General features: G+C 47.6%; 8 protein-coding genes across 8 annotated transcripts; 4 read left to right on the plus strand and 4 right to left on the minus strand.

Moving 5' to 3' along the window:
* Positions 1-354: 354 nt before the first annotated feature.
* Positions 355-2306, plus strand: BHQ10_005151 (uncharacterized protein; the record flags this gene model as incomplete). Its single annotated transcript, XM_040877596.1, has 3 exons — positions 355-859; positions 913-2195; positions 2250-2306. The coding sequence occupies 3 exons, from the start codon at positions 355-357 to the stop codon at positions 2304-2306; spliced, it is 1845 nt and encodes a 614-aa protein (XP_040733655.1).
* A 608-nt stretch (positions 2307-2914) lies between these two features.
* Positions 2915-3428, plus strand: BHQ10_005152 (uncharacterized protein; the record flags this gene model as incomplete). Its single annotated transcript, XM_040877597.1, has 2 exons — positions 2915-2989; positions 3051-3428. The coding sequence occupies 2 exons, from the start codon at positions 2915-2917 to the stop codon at positions 3426-3428; spliced, it is 453 nt and encodes a 150-aa protein (XP_040733656.1).
* A 272-nt stretch (positions 3429-3700) lies between these two features.
* Positions 3701-5380, minus strand: BHQ10_005153 (uncharacterized protein; the record flags this gene model as incomplete). The annotated part of the gene is made up of 5 exons (XM_040877598.1): positions 3701-3984; positions 4036-4339; positions 4408-4682; positions 4732-5064; positions 5128-5380. The coding sequence occupies 5 exons, from the start codon at positions 5378-5380 to the stop codon at positions 3701-3703; spliced, it is 1449 nt and encodes a 482-aa protein (XP_040733657.1).
* A 632-nt stretch (positions 5381-6012) lies between these two features.
* Positions 6013-7707, plus strand: BHQ10_005154 (uncharacterized protein; the record flags this gene model as incomplete). Its single annotated transcript, XM_040877599.1, has 1 exon — positions 6013-7707. The coding sequence occupies one exon, from the start codon at positions 6013-6015 to the stop codon at positions 7705-7707; it is 1695 nt and encodes a 564-aa protein (XP_040733658.1).
* A 108-nt stretch (positions 7708-7815) lies between these two features.
* Positions 7816-8430, minus strand: BHQ10_005155 (uncharacterized protein; the record flags this gene model as incomplete). Its single annotated transcript, XM_040877600.1, has 1 exon — positions 7816-8430. One exon carries the CDS (start codon positions 8428-8430, stop codon positions 7816-7818), a length of 615 nt encoding a protein of 204 aa, XP_040733659.1.
* Positions 8431-8879: 449 nt separating this feature from the next.
* On the minus strand, positions 8880-10030 carry BHQ10_005156 (uncharacterized protein; the record flags this gene model as incomplete). The annotated part of the gene is made up of 6 exons (XM_040877601.1): positions 8880-9033; positions 9097-9301; positions 9358-9393; positions 9637-9751; positions 9821-9875; positions 9942-10030. 6 exons carry the CDS (start codon positions 10028-10030, stop codon positions 8880-8882), a joined length of 654 nt encoding a protein of 217 aa, XP_040733660.1.
* A 501-nt stretch (positions 10031-10531) lies between these two features.
* BHQ10_005157 (uncharacterized protein) lies at positions 10532-13029 on the plus strand (the record flags this gene model as incomplete). The annotated part of the gene is made up of 3 exons (XM_040877602.1): positions 10532-10569; positions 10642-11128; positions 11770-13029. The coding sequence occupies 3 exons, from the start codon at positions 10532-10534 to the stop codon at positions 13027-13029; spliced, it is 1785 nt and encodes a 594-aa protein (XP_040733661.1).
* A 344-nt stretch (positions 13030-13373) lies between these two features.
* Positions 13374-15402, minus strand: BHQ10_005158 (uncharacterized protein; the record flags this gene model as incomplete). The annotated part of the gene is made up of 7 exons (XM_040877603.1): positions 13374-13704; positions 13765-13885; positions 13935-14099; positions 14158-14568; positions 14664-14920; positions 14984-15141; positions 15199-15402. The coding sequence occupies 7 exons, from the start codon at positions 15400-15402 to the stop codon at positions 13374-13376; spliced, it is 1647 nt and encodes a 548-aa protein (XP_040733662.1).
* Between the last annotated feature and the right edge of the window lie 27 nt (positions 15403-15429).

The following is a 15429-nucleotide window of genomic DNA, read 5'->3' on the forward strand; positions in this document are numbered from 1 at the left end:
TTCTTTTCGTGTTTCTCCTTATCTCCGCCGAGGACTGGCATTTTGTTGTGTTTGACACACGCTGCCAGCACCCGGTGCCTCTCGTTGTCTCGCTTGACCTGACCTGGTCTCTGCCTCGCTTTATCGAATTTCGAACATCCAGTGCTCGACTTAATCTCGTGCAAATATTTAATACGTTCCGTGCAGCCACTGGACTGGTCTGCACCTAACCCTAATTCCTGCAAAGAAATTTCAGGCGCTATTGCCCGGATTACTGGCGATCGATTGATCCCGACGACTGCGTGACCCGAAAACTAAGAAATCCTCCAAGAATCGACAGATCTACAACAATTTGACAACGTACACAATCCCAAAATGGCCAGTCACATTATCGGAAATAGAAACAGCACCCCAGAGGCGTCCAAAGCAACTCTGCGACCTCCATCATCTGCTCGTAATCTCGGCGGCTCTCATCAGTTACGGGCATCTGCAGATATGTCTGGCTTCCCAAGCCCGCTCTCGACGCGCAACATCCGTCCCTCCTCCGAGGTGTTCTTCAATCAGCAGTCACAAGGTCAGGGTAATGCGGATGATGCCTTGGATCAGGCCGCTCAGCAATGGATTGCCGATATTGATCAATTTGAGACAACGTTGGAAGAAATGGCCGCCGCAACCATTGATCAGGACTTCAAAGACGAACTGAGTGCTATCGAGCAGTGGTTCCGCGTCTTGAGCGAGGCCGAAAGGACTGCAGCTTTGTATGCTTTGCTGCAACAGACCACTCAGGTGCAGATTCGGTTTTTCATCCAAGTTCTGCAACAAATGGCAAAGAGCCACCCAATGTCTGGAGTGCTTTCTCCGGCAAACTTTGGAGAGAAGGGTCAGTCGGCAATTGTTTCCAAATTCAATTATTTTGTGACTGACAGTTTCCAGATCCCATGTCCAACCGCTTGAGTGATGCAATGTCCAAACTGAACATCGCCGACGGCTCCCGTAATTCTTTGGGACGCCCTCCCCCCTCGCCCGGTGCGAAACGAAATTCCGGTCTCGATTCCTCTACCATCAACGCAATGTTCCCCGACGCTGCAGCAGCAATCGCTAAGAAAAAGGCTGAATTTACTCAGCAGACTGGTAATGCTCCTGCTTCGAACCGAAACAGCGCCGTCTTTGGCGGAGATCGTTCATCCCTGGTGGCACCGACTATCTCCGCTCCTGACAACAACAAACCGCCATCTTCTCCATGGGCTCAGCGAGCATCGGAGTTACAGCCTCCAATTGCTCGTCCCAAATCCTCGTCCGGACAACTGCAGCAACAACCAATGGGTCAATTCAACCAACCGAATGCGGGAGGTCTCCGCTCTCCTCATATCGGAAATGTGCAGAATCAAACCATTACTGCTCCAGAGATCTCTCACGACCCGCCTCTGTTGTCGCCATACAATATTGGAAACTCCAGCTGGGCTTCGATGACCAATACTCCCATGGCACCGACATTCAATACCCAGCAGGCCGGCGCTACCCAAGCCGACATGGTTGCAAACGCTACCGCGATGAAACTTGCAGCCTTGTCAACGGTGAACAATCGCATTGCTTTAGACGATGCTCGTAAATATCGTCGTGCGCGGTCAAACGACGGCCACGGAAAGAATTCCAACGCCGGCCATCTTTCTCCAGGTTTGGGTCCTAGCATACCTGGGGCGAACTTGGTCATGGTCAATGATGCCGGTCAGGTTCTCAATGCGCAGCAAATAGCTGCCCTTCAAGCTCAGCAGCAAGCTGCCTTGGCTGGTCGTAGATCTCGCCCAAGTTCTCCTGGTATTGCATTGCAAGGTCCTCTTGGCCAAATCGGCTTCACATCCCCTCAGAACAACGGATTCTTAGCGGCTTATGATCCCAACAATGCTTTACTAGGAAATAACTTGAACTCTCTGGGACTCGGGCAGTACAGTATGGGGTCTGAAGGCTATCTTTCTGACCACTCCGAGGTACAACGTGGACGATCGCCTCGGGGCCGCCGTGGAAGCTCAAAGCCACCTGAAGATCCTACTGACCCCAACCTGCTCAAGGATATCCCAGCTTGGTTGCGCTCTCTCCGTCTGCACAAGTACACGGACAACCTGAAAGATCTGAAGTGGACGGATCTGATTGAGTTGGATGACAAGGGGCTGGAAGACCGTGGTGTCAATGCTCTCGGTGCTCGAAACAAGATGTTGAAGGTGAGTATTTTCTTCCATTTTGGGACAAAGAACGAAGGCTAATAAGTATGGTAGGTTTTTGAACAAGTCAAGGAAGCCAGAGCCGATGGCAAGCTCGAAACCTCTGCGTAAGCTTGCAACGTACATTTATGGTTTGCAATTCATGAATGTTGATCAGAAAGAATTGATATTTCTCCTGGGAGAGTTTTCGCATGATTTAGGCTTAATCATGCATACATAATAATACTGAGGGTGAGCTACGTTCAAGGTTTCCTCGTCAGGCTCGTCTTCTGCACCAAAAATCAACTTGTATCTACCTGAGCTGCCTGTATTTGGACCAAATTATGTGATGTGATGAGATGAGATGAGATGTGACGTGGAATGACCAATTCGATTCGATGTTTTCATGTAGGATTTGATTTGATGTGTTGAAAAGAATAGGTGGTATATGATGTTATTATTGAGTAGTGATGATTTGAGATGTAGTTGATCAGATCGGCCGTATTGATCGTGTGTCCGTACGGTAATGAGACGGGTAATTATCGGAAACCAATACTGGTCTTGGCAAATAAGTTACCATCAACCTCAACCTCGAACTCGATGACAGCGTCCTCCAACAACGAAACTTCAATAACAGCTTGTTTATCACGAACCACGGATTGTGCAACAAACATATACCATTCATTGGAGTGAATCAATTTACATCTCGACTTGATTCAATACACAAAGAATAAGCAAAAATGCCGCCCACAAGACAGGAGCTGTCCCTCCTCATTCATCCACTCGTCCCCGAATCCGTCCAACATAACAGACGAGTGCGTCTCTCAGTCTACCCTTATCATTGAAATCGGCTCGCTAAACATGAAAATTTAATAGGTTCTATCTCAACTCCGATCCCTCACAGCCTTCATTCTAGGCATCTCAGCCGGTATCCTCGGTCTTCAATCCACGGCTGGCTTCGCATTCTATTTCGCCGGCACACTTCTCGTCTCCGGCCTCGTACAAATCCTCCTTCTCGGCCCATCTTCTTCCAGTGCGATAGGCGGAGCAGGCGCATATTTTCCCGGCGCAAGCGGTGGTGAGATTGAAGGGATCGATGACTTTGGGAAAATTCGGGCTCATGGAGGCGTTGATGGGAAACCTGTTCAGAGGAAAGGTGCGTGGAGGGATGTTTGGTTGGGTGGTGGTGTGATGGGAGAGGCATTGAGTGGATTTGTGCTTGGCTGGGCTGGTGTGGGTGGTGTTTTGAGGTGATTTATTTTCGAGATTTGATTTGATAGAGGAAGGTAAAGCGTAGATTGAGAGGGGTTTGTTTATGTATATATAAGTCTATGGTTTCAAGAAGGGAAAATCACATTACTGCTTGGCCCAGGAATTTTTCTTCAAAGGCAAAATAAAAATCACAATCCCTGATTACGACACCCCCATTCGCTAAATTCTATTTTCTAAAGCTACAACAAGACGATTATATGGCCGACATTCTATAACAAAGCAACAAAACAACATACAAGAGACGCCCCTTATTTTCAAGCTCCTCTAGCTCCTCTACCCCCACGTCCACCTCCACGTCCACCAGCCCCAGCAGCTTTTGCTGCTGCTGCAGCTTTCCGCCGTGGCTTCAGAGTAAAAAGCGTACCCATCTTAGCCACAACTAGCCAGGCAGCTAGTATCGGCAAACTCAACGAGAGCGGATAGGCACCTCCCTGAGACCATATGTGTTGCTCGGCCAGCCACATCGAATGAGCTGGGAAGAAGTAGCTGATACGATAGAAGTTGTTGGATAATTCTACAGGACTCCCTGCACTTGATACTGCAGATCGTTAATATTGGAGGCGCTAGTGGGTTGTTGATTGTGACTTACCATTGGTGATCATCCACGTAAACATGCAAAAAGACATGTACTGCTGCGGAACGAAAGCAGTCAAAATGTCCAGTACATCAAACACTATCATGGAAAAGGCCAAGTACAGAGTCCAAAGCGAGAAGAAGAGTCGTGCATTGATGGGGTAGGATTCTCGGAATATCATTTGCCATGCTGTCAGACATAGGCCCGCGAAACAGGCCCAGGCTGTGGAGATTGGTAGGCGTACTTTAAAGTAGTCTAGTGTAGATATGGTATGTAAACGGCCGAAGGCCATGGTAAGACCATTCAATGACATTAGGAACTGATAATATGAGTTTGGTTAATCTTCATATCTGAGGACACATGTAGGCAGACAGAATAACGACTTACAAAGAATTGGCAAAGGACTACCACCACAATCATGAGCGTGTTGAATACCATTCGGTCTCCGAATGTGAATGACCCATAGCTGGTATCGATATATGTGTAATCAACTGGGTCGAATATGGTGCTGACTTGGGCCTCAGATAGCGTTGTTCCATTTGACAAAGCATTTGTGATAAGCGGAAGCGAAGTCTGCTGAATGAATCGTGTCTTTGCATCGGCAGCAATTGCTTCAAGGTTATCCAAGACCACAGATGGATAAAAAGCGGTATATCGGGCACCTTTGTCGACGTTAGTCAAATGTAATACACTAAATCGGAAAAATCATACTATTCCCAAGAAGGACGTAGGCGTTTTGGGGAACATATTCTGACGTGTTCGTTCCGACAATAACGCTGCCAAACACCTGCGTTGAGTTTGCAGTAGCATAAGCCGCACCCCAATATTTCCCCTTAAAAACAGCCTGTTTGACTTCATCCGCGGTGTACGAGTCCGATGATGCTATCTCATATGTTGGATTCGTACCCGGCCCATTAGCTGCATTGACTGCAGCGAGGAGCGCCTCGCCAGCTGAAGAACCGTCGTAATCCACTATGAGCATTTTGGCTTTGTACACATATTGAGAGCCGTCGTAATAGCTACCCAACATCCATGTTAGATTCACTGTATTATCAGGCAGTTAGCTAAGTCAAGAAACGAGCTTTTGAGAGAGGGCTTGATGCTTACCCCAAAAGACAAGTGTGATTAGGATTGCAGATATCGCAAGTTTCTTGAAAAACAGTTTATTCAAGTTCGGCACCTCGAATTTGGGACCTGCAATAACGCTGGTAGATGCTGGCTTGGCATCATCACTTTCAACCTTGGAATTAAGAGCATCGGCTTGTGTGGGAGCAGTCTCAATAGCAGACGTCGATGCCCTTTTTTCAAGGCTGTGTTCACTGGCACTTTGCATATTCGTAGATAATGATTTTGAGGACATGATGCAGAAGCAGAAGCAGAAGCAGACGGACTTGATGAGAAGMTGCGATATTAGGTCAAGATACTATACACTCAATATAGCCAAATTAAAAAAATGCTCTATTTTAATTCATTATCACCACTACATTTGCAATACTTTCATAAATTCATCAATTCCCCAAAGGAATTCGGGTCTCTGGTGGCCGAGGCTGCCGGGTCCGAAGATTGGAGGATGAATCCACAGAGACCGTCCACATTCGGCCACCACACGCAAACTACGTCTCTCAGAAAGAAGAGTAGTTGCTTTCACTCGTGAATTTTCGTGAAAGTTTAGGTAACATAAAGTTACAGAGTATACTAGCGTGACACCTTGTAACAAGCTTCGGCCGATGTGGAGTCACATGACCCCATAACCCTAGTTTCTCCCCATACTTCGGCCGGACGTATTCCAGACATGTCGATGCCCCTCTCCGGCTTTCCTCCGGTGTAGCAAATTTATCTCCGTGCAACTAGTTGAAACTGGGTAACAGAAGCCGATAAGCAGGAGAATATAAGAAGACGGACATTGAGACACGCGGGGGTAATGTTTGTCTCCTTTGTACCTATATTCTCCTAGCATCCTTGACGACCGAATTTGTGAAGATCTTCCGCGACATGATCAACCAACCCGTTAAAACCACCTACGGCCTCGTGCAGGGCGTTGCTTCGGAATTCAAGCCTGGGATCAAAGTATTCAAGGGCTTGCCATATGCTGCTTCGACTGCAGGCGAAAACAGATGGCAAGCTCCTCAGCCACGAACACCATGGGAAGGCGTGTTGGTGGCAGATAAATTCGGTCCTCCATGCCCACAGATCCCTTTCGGGCCAATGAATGTGCTCCCCGTGCAGAGCGAGGATTGCTTGTCACTAAACATTTGGACTCCTGTTCAGGATTCAACAGATGAGAATTCCAAACTCCCCGTCTTTGTTTGGATTTATGGCGGCCGTTTTATCGCGGGATCGGGATCTGAACAGGCATATGATGGCGCAGGGCTTGCGTCAAAGGGTATCATTGTGGTAACTCTCAACTATCGTGTGGGCATACTCGGCTTCCTGGCCACGCCGGAACTGAGCGAAGAGTCTGGACATAACGCGTCTGGAAACTACGGCATTCTTGATCAGCAGGCTGCGCTGAAATGGGTCAAGGAGAACATAGCAGCTTTTGGAGGCGACCCAACCAAAATCACTATTGGAGGTCAGTCAGCTGGAGGCGCGTCGACTGGTATTCATATCCTCTCGCCTCTCTCGCGCGGCCTTTTCCGTGCTGCGATCCCGCAATCTGGATGGCGCTACTCTCGCGATCCTCTCCTGAGTGGACTGGCACCGGCATATCGTACCAAGAAGAAAGCCGAAACACAAGGGCTGGCCACGCTGAAAGAGAAAGGCGCATCCAACATCGCCGAATTGCGAAAACTACCGCTTGATATACTTTTGGAAGGGAATAACAAGAATGATGATGTATGGGGCGTTCCACCATTCTATCGACCTTGTATCGATGGCTGGGTTCTTCCCTACAACTATGAAGAATCACTCAACAGGGGTATCCAAGCCGATATTCCAATCTTGACGGGCCACAACGCTGACGAAGGAGGTACCTATGCTGACCCGGAGTTTGATGCGGATGATTTCAAGGCCTGTGCACAGCAGAAGTATGGGGCCTCTTTTGTCGAAGAGTTTCTAGAGCTGTACCCTATCACCGAGAGCATCGATGCCAGAGAGGCGTGGAATCAAGCTGCCCGCGATCATTCGCGTATTACCGTCTCAATGTGGGCTGATCAATTCCATCAACATTCTCACAGCCCTGTATACGGCTATTTCTACTCGCATGCACCACCTGCACGCCAGGGAGGTCCCGATGCACCTCCATCGCGTCAGGCAATTGGTGCTGCTGGTCCAGATAGCCAGACACCGCAGCAAAAAGAGGCTGAGACCGAGAAGAAGGGACAAAAGTTGCGGATCTACGAAGCAGACGTACCTCGATCTACCTACACATACAGCAAGACGGGACCTGGGTCCCGATACGGCACATTTCACGGTGCTGAAATCCCTTTCGTGCTGAATAATCTTTATGCTCAGGACGGATATCCATACGGCGAGGCTGATTATGCGGTGGCCGAGAAGATGTCGACTTACTGGGCCAATTTCATCAAGACCGCAAACCCTAATGATGATGGATTGGATGAGTTTGTTACTACTACCCCTGAGAGGATAATGGGACTCGGCGATAAGTGTGGTTCTTTAGCATTGGCTGCGAATGAGCGTAGAGTGAGATTCTGGAAGAAGTTCCTTGCTGCTCAAAAACCTTGGTAGTCTAATGGAAGAATTACTGTACTTTGCTGTTTTTGAATCTCATGCTAGAATTGACGTTTCTCCGTCTAGAATAGTATGCGGCTAAATTAGAGCAATACATTTTTCGAATTAGGAGCTGGTAATAACTATCTTCTCAGTAGACTTTGCAAAGTCCCCATCCCAGGCATTGACGAACGTCTCTTCCTCAACAACATGGCATTGCCCAATCAACAGCCTCTCCATAATAACCCCATGTGCCTCTTCTGACTTGTCACCGCATGCATCCGAAATGACCGTAGTAATAAAACCCGAATCCGCCGCCTGTTTTGCAGTATTAATCACACAACCAGAAGTGCTAAATCCCGCCAGCAACAAGGACTTCACACCATGCTGGTGCAAGAATTCCTGAAGTCCATACGATCCCAGCGCAGAGACGTGACTTGGTGGACGCCAGAAAATGTATTCATCAGATGTAGCAGCAATTTCGTCCGGTTCACCTCTACTCCCTGGGTCGGCGATGCTCATCTTGGTCTTGATTCCGTTTGCGCGTGTAGCCATTTTGCGTTCAGGGGCGGTGACAGCCCTGAGATCGATCATACAGTGCACTATTAGCATTCCCTGCGCTCGTGCCCATGTTCGTAGATGTACTGCTTTTGTAAGCGCACGTTGACCGGAGGACGGTTGTGATGAGACTATGAATTTATGGAAGTCAAGAAGAAGTAGGGTGGTTCTGGTGCCGTCCATGGCGAGTGGTGAACACGGGTCCTGGCTGTCAAGGATGTGAGGTGGCGCGTTATTCATCTTTTAAGCAAGGACACATGTATGGCTTTGTTCTGATATGGGTTGGAATACCGAACTGTCTACTTTCGAAGGGCAAGGGAGGATTCGATTTATTATAATGCCGAAGGACTTGTACCTATAGCCCTAACCCTACTCCAATCTCGGAGATATTCAGTGTAAAGGGAGACATCGGCCGAACATTCGGTCACTTGTGGGGCACGAGGGGAGCAATCCGACGAGTTACAATTTGTCTCATGATTGAAAGTCTTGCAGATGCAGTATGTGTTTTAGATACTGATAAGTAGATGGGTGGATGGATTACCGGAAAGCCTAGGATTTATGATACAGTTATCAGATTTACTACTTCCGTAAGCTACGGAATTCCCCGAGCCCATTGATATGATGAAGCACAATTACAACCCCTTGACTGCAATCTTGATAACTTCATCCAAATTAGTGTTGTTGACTGGCTGCTCATCCCCAGTCAATAAGTTGAGAGCATCATGGGCCACAAACTGTGCGAGAACTGCAAACGTTTGATGAGCAGATGTCAGCCCATCTCTTAGACTACTCATATTAGTCTATCATCAGCAGAAACTTGAAAAGCATATGATGCGCAGAATAACTCACAAGCCATCGATATACTGGCTGACAAGCTCAGTTTGTTGATTCGACGGAACCATACCCTGAAAATTTAACTTGTCTTCCGGCACAGAGTCCGAGGGCCAGCGTCCATTGACTTCGTGGAATTGGACGGCTGCATGCGCTGCAATCAAGTAGCCACGAAACGAAGAGTCTTGCTGGGGATGAAAGGCATTCTCGACGATGGAGTGTACTGTGTTTTTTTTGTCAGAATTTCGCTTACTTGTTGAATGAAAAAAGAATGCTTACCCAATGCGCGCTTTGCATCAGTCCAGGGAAGTAGATCTGATTCTAGGGTTATAAAAGTCGATTTCTCACCATTTGTCACTGTTCGTTTTCGATGTCAGACAGTGTTACCTAGATACCTTGTGTGTGTATCTAAGAAAAACAGGGATGCATACGTGGTAGCTCTCCATATTGGCATCGCATTTTGCAATTATTGGCGACACCTCTCATGATTATTATGGGTGTATCTTTCGTCAAAATCATCATTAACAAAATCATACCATGTCTCGCGAATTCGCTTACCTGGCCATCGTAAACACGCCAGCGCTAATTCGAAGGTACGAGGTTGATCAGCACATAGTACCAGGTCAAAGGACTTGAAGTAATTGCTGTCAAAGGCAATAAACTGTTCAGGATCCTAGAATCCATCATTAGAATATAGTCCGAAATCGTGCAGGGAGAACTAGCCCGTTCGATAATCTCGCACTTTGTCTGCTCCTGGAGATTTGACGGACGCCCTATAATGGATATTTTGTTTATGCCTGTACAAAAGCTTCAGCATTCGTCATGATCTCTACTCCAAAATCGATGGGGCGTGCCTACCATACGACGTCAAATTGCGCACGATCTCATCTACCAGAGTGCCCTCTCCTACGATGAGGACGCGAGCATTTGCTATAGTAGTCAATTGAATCATCGTCTCCTTGTTTGATCGTGTCTATGTCTTAGTTCTGTAAGGATTTGAGGTGACTAATGAAGCAACCAAGTGATAGAGATATACATCATGAAAAGCGATCAAAGCTAATTGGCCGCTTGCATTATCCGCTAGGGCTCAATAGCTTCAACACTTCGGCCGAACCAGAGTATAAAAAGTGGGAAAACATGGCGGGACTGTTCGGGGCCTCGGGCGCTTTAGTCGACGAGAACGCGCGGCCATTCTTGTACAGTCGACTGTGTCAAGAAATGTTACTCGTAATGGCAGTCACAGGACAGTGTCGTTATTACAGTACAGTTGAAAGATCCAATAACCGATTTGAAGTTTCCCCAGACTCAAGTCCAGAATTGGAAGCTGGAACGAACTGAGGTTCAAGAAAACTACTGCCCAGATTCCCCCGCGTTCACAGGTATCGCTCCGAAATTACTAGTGCGTAGTTGCTTCTCGCACTTCCAGTTCTACAACTTGACAGTAGCCGTCAATATGACCACAAACTCGAGCAGCGCTGGGCCTACCAGGCCGTATGCCTGCATCAATTGCACGCAACGCAAAGTAAAGTGCAATAAGTGTCACCCGTGTGCTGCGTGTTCCAGGTCTCGGCTTCTATGCAGATATAGCAATACTCCGCCGTCACGGCAGCGACGAAAACGCAAGGCCGGATCCGATCAGTCCGATGTCTTGTCTGAGACGCTGCTCGAGAGGTTGCGAGCTCATGAGGCTGCCTTACTGAATGCTGGAATTCCATTTCAGAGCTTCGATGAAGGGCATGATGCAGCAGCAAAAGATGATGCCGGTACTTTCGATAATGGGGCCATTCAATCACTACCAAACACATTCTATCAGAGAGATGACTCATTTCAGGCAACAAAAAGGCATCAAGATTCACGGCCTATAAGTTCAAGTCCTGGTCTTCCCAATGCCGTGGAACGCCTCCAAACACAACCGAAATTCCCAATTCGCCAAGCAATCGAAGGAGAACCGCAGCAAGAACATCAACAGCCACATCGTGGAGTTCTCCTGTCTGAAGATGGTGGGAAAAGATACTATGAACATGGGTTCATTGGTATCATGGGTCAAGAAGTAAGCTACCATGGCTGGTATCTTAATAAATCCTCAATTAACCCTTGCACCTAGTACAGACAACAGCCTATATGCTCACCTTCCAACGATAGCGTTAGTTCACAAGGTGTTGCTTATCACTGGAGCTCACAAAACGCGGGCTCAAATACCATAACAGAAAGCATCTTAACTCCAGGTATGGCACACCCTCAGCTAGGGCCGCAATCTCCAAATCAACTCCAACTTGCTGCCCACGTAACCGGCCCACTGACGCAACATTGGTTTGTATTTTTGGAAAATGTCCATCCCCTAACCAAAGTTGTTCATGCTCCTTCAGTAGAGGTATTGATGTTGTCAAACAACAACAGCGTAGAAGAATTATCATCTACCTCAAGCATGACGAGTGATGCGCTGAAATACTCTATCTGCGCATGCGCTATATCCTCACTTACCGATAGAGAATGTAAGGCAGTCTTTGGTGAAGCTCACTTTGCGTTGCTGCACGCCTTCCAGTCGGCTACGAGACATGCACTTTCTGAGGCATCATTTTTGCGAGTGCCTGATATCGATTTATTGTGTGCACATGTTCTCCTTCTAGTGAGTGGCCATTCATATATGAGATGAAAAGTCTCCATGAGATAGCCGATATTGACTATGCACAGACTTCAATGTTCCACAATTCTGATCGATACTCGCTCTGGACCGTCATGGGATCAACAATTCGCATGGCTCAGTCACAAGGCCTTCATCGTGACGGCGCAAGTCTGGAGCTATCCCCGTTCAAAGTTGAGATGAGACGCCGTCTGTGGTGGTACATCGTCAGCCTCGATCAACGGCTCTCAGAATTGGTTGGTGCGGAGAGCTGTTTGCCCCAATCCACAGATACTATGCTTCCCTGCAATTGCAACGATGCAGATCTTGAACCCGATATGACAGGAGCGCCCACTGAACGATCGGGCGCAACAGAAATGACTTTCTGTCAAGCGAAGTATGAAATAGTGCGGTACTTGTACGAACGGGGATCTATCTCAAGTCTTGATCGTAAATCTGGCGAGGGTGAGGGGAAAGGCGATGGTGGTACTGGTAGCAATGATAGCGGTAGCGGCAGTCTAAAGAGAAGTCTAACGGATCTCAAGAGTTTTCTTGAAGAGAACTACCTTCGCTTTTGTGATCCTGTCGTTCCCGTGCAGTTCCTGGCTACAATGGTCACTCGATCAACTATCTGCAAATTGATGCAAATGGCTTTACATCGAATAGCACGGCCGCCTGATATTCGTCCACCAGCAAATACTGCAGCTCCAATTGCAACGTCGGGACAACCACAACCAGCGACCCCTACAAACGAGCCATTCCAGCTAGCATCACGCAACCTAGAGTACGACAATCTGATCCACTCCAGCAGATCTCTACGTGGTTTCCTCTGGTATGTGCGCTTTTTCATACCATGGGGAGCCCCTGTATACGTTCTAAAGACTTTGGCTGGGCGCGGCGACTGGGATCAAGCCATGCAATCCGCATGGTCACAAATCGAAGAACTCTATGAACATCACTACGAATACATTGAAAGCGACACGGACATACATTTGCTTATTGGAGAGCTAACTTTGCAAGCATGGGCAGTACGTGAGAACTTTCTCAAAACCGTTGCAGAGTCTGGCATGAATGCTAAATGGTCATCGACACTGCCCCAAATGGTTCCTGTTCTGCACCAGAAGCATCGCCTTCGTCAACAACAGCAGCAGCAGCAACAACGTCATCAACATCAACATCACAGCCAGCAGAGCTTGAATAAGTATTGTAACATTCCCAACGATGGCCCCTATCTTGGTGACTTTAGCAATCTTGATCCTTTGTTGAGCTGTCTACCGGATTTTATTGATCCACTGTTCGTGCCTGGAGAGTGGGCCAATTGGACTAGCTAGATGGTTTTAGCGATACCAGTAATGGGAAATGTTTTTAAAGTAGGAAACGGATTTTTATTTGCGAATCGAGTTTCGTCAAAAGTCCTGTTGTTAGCTTTGTTCCCGCTACCCTCCATACAGCATCTTGTATGGCATTATGCATTCCCGTCTGATGGGCATGAATAGGGTAAATAATAGGGAGAATTAATCGAGCCTAGTCAACTATATTATCGTACTACTTCCTCATAAGCACCCTCAATATTTGCTCCACCCCACGACTATGATCCCTACGTGCCACCAATGAAACCCCCTTTCCACCACCTCGTCATTTCAGGATTATGTTTTTAAATGCCTCGACATCACTTTCAAGCCTTCACATGATCCCTAGTATGCTCCTGTCCATACTCACCCGTACAAACAGTAGTCTTGAACTTCCTCGCTGGAATCCTTCGCTCAAATAATTCATCCAATTGCGCGTATGTGCGGCCCGTAACATCCGGAACCCAGAGGTAGATGAGAACAAGGCATATCACTCCGACACCGAAGAACATATACCCGGTCTTGGGTCCAATGGCATTCAACTCAAATGGGATCACAATGTTAGTCAATGTTCCGATGATGGCGTTGACACCCACCGCCATGGTAGCGGTTTTCGCGCGGAGACGAACGGACCCTACTTCTCCAGCGTAGGCCCATCTACATAAGAGAGGTCGTAAGCTTAAATTTATGCAAGTGCTTTGGAGAAGAATGACATACCCTGCTACACCTGGACCAACAGCCGTAGCGGCATTGAATAAAGCGATAAAAGCCACAAGAGCGGCGCCAGCACTGGTACTGGTCTTTCCGTGGTCGACAGTATCGACGATGCCGATTCCGACTAATCGCGTATTAGAACAAATCTCTAAGAACCCAACAGATGTACTCACGCATAGAGATAGTAATCCCAAAGACACCCCAGAAAACCAAAGTCCATCTCCCAATGCTTTTGGTTTCAATCAAGAAGAAACACAAAAAGCCCGCAGCGAGGCCAGCGCAGGCCACGATGACGCTGCCTAAAAGGGCATTCGACAGGCCAGCAATGGTGAAGAAGTCTTATCAAACATACTTAGTAGTACTCTCGCAGAGGGTTTTCTTGAATGATGAACTTACAAGTTGAGTAAGATTGTACAAGTTGATTGCCAATCAACTGCTGCGACGTTGAGGGAAACATGGCCGAGAAAGTGCGTTGCAAATTGGGGCCTCGGAGACACTCCATGTAAGTGGCATCTTTAGTGAACTCCTTGAACTGAACCTCCTTCATGACTGTGTACTGTAGCTCATGGTATTTTTTGTCAATCTCTGTCGAAGCTTGTCGCGGATGCAGTCGTGCAAGACTACGTTTGGCGTCCTCGCCCCGGTCTTTCAGAACTAGCCAATACGGCGATTCTGGCATCATTAGAAGCATAGCTACGAGGCTGACTGTGGGTGCTGCAAGACCGACGTAAAGTGGCACGCGCCAGCCTCTGTTGTCTAGGGCATCAGCGCCCCAGGCTTTGTTTGAGCCCCAGGTGACGAAGGTGCCTATGAGAGAACCAAGGGTTACTAGCATCATCTCACTGTCAGCGTATATCCTTTTCTGTCACATATAGATAATAGAGAGGCAAGAAAAAGCTCACAGTTGAAACTGAACAATCCAATGGTAATACCTCGAATCTCACGAGGGGTGATTTCAGCTACATACGTCGGAATAGCAACTTGCATCATGCCGGTTGCTACACCCATAAGAATCTTGGCGCCAGTATAATCGTTCTTGTTCTGGGAGAGAATCTCGGTCATGACACCGATATAGGTGTTGAATATCATCAGGTAAATACATTTAGATCGACCGTAACGATCCGCGAACCAACCGGCAAAGAGCTGTCCGGAAAACTGCCTAATTTTCTATGTTAGATGTATTGCAAAGCTCATGAGCATATCTTGGTATCGACCAACATACATAAGACCAAATAACCCGGCCCAGAGCGATAATGTGCTTGCGGCTACGGCGTAACTTCCAGAGCCCTCGTCATAGGAGCCCATAGTCCTGCAAAAGGCTTGAACACCGACAAGCGCTCCGAGAAAAGTGTATTCGAGGCCGAGAATGATACCATTGGTCTGTAGCCACAGTTGTAAGCTAAACATTTTTGGTGCAAGAGATTGATTTTCTCTAACCTGGACAGCGAGAACAATCATGCACAGCTTGAGATTCTCCTTAATCACGGGCCATGGCGATCTGCCCTCAGACAATGAATCATTTTGCGCTTCAAAAAAGTCATTCCGAGTGAGTTTGAGGGCATTTGACTCAGATTTATCGATCACATCTTCGACGTGATAGAGGTTACCATCCTTCTCGATGGGGTTGTCCATGGCCTTCATGACCGTTCGCTCAAGTAGTAGATCGAC

This window comes from Talaromyces amestolkiae (genome assembly GCF_001896365.1).
Source record: "Talaromyces amestolkiae strain CIB chromosome Unknown scaffold9.1, whole genome shotgun sequence".
NCBI lineage: Eukaryota > Fungi > Ascomycota > Eurotiomycetes > Eurotiales > Trichocomaceae > Talaromyces > Talaromyces amestolkiae.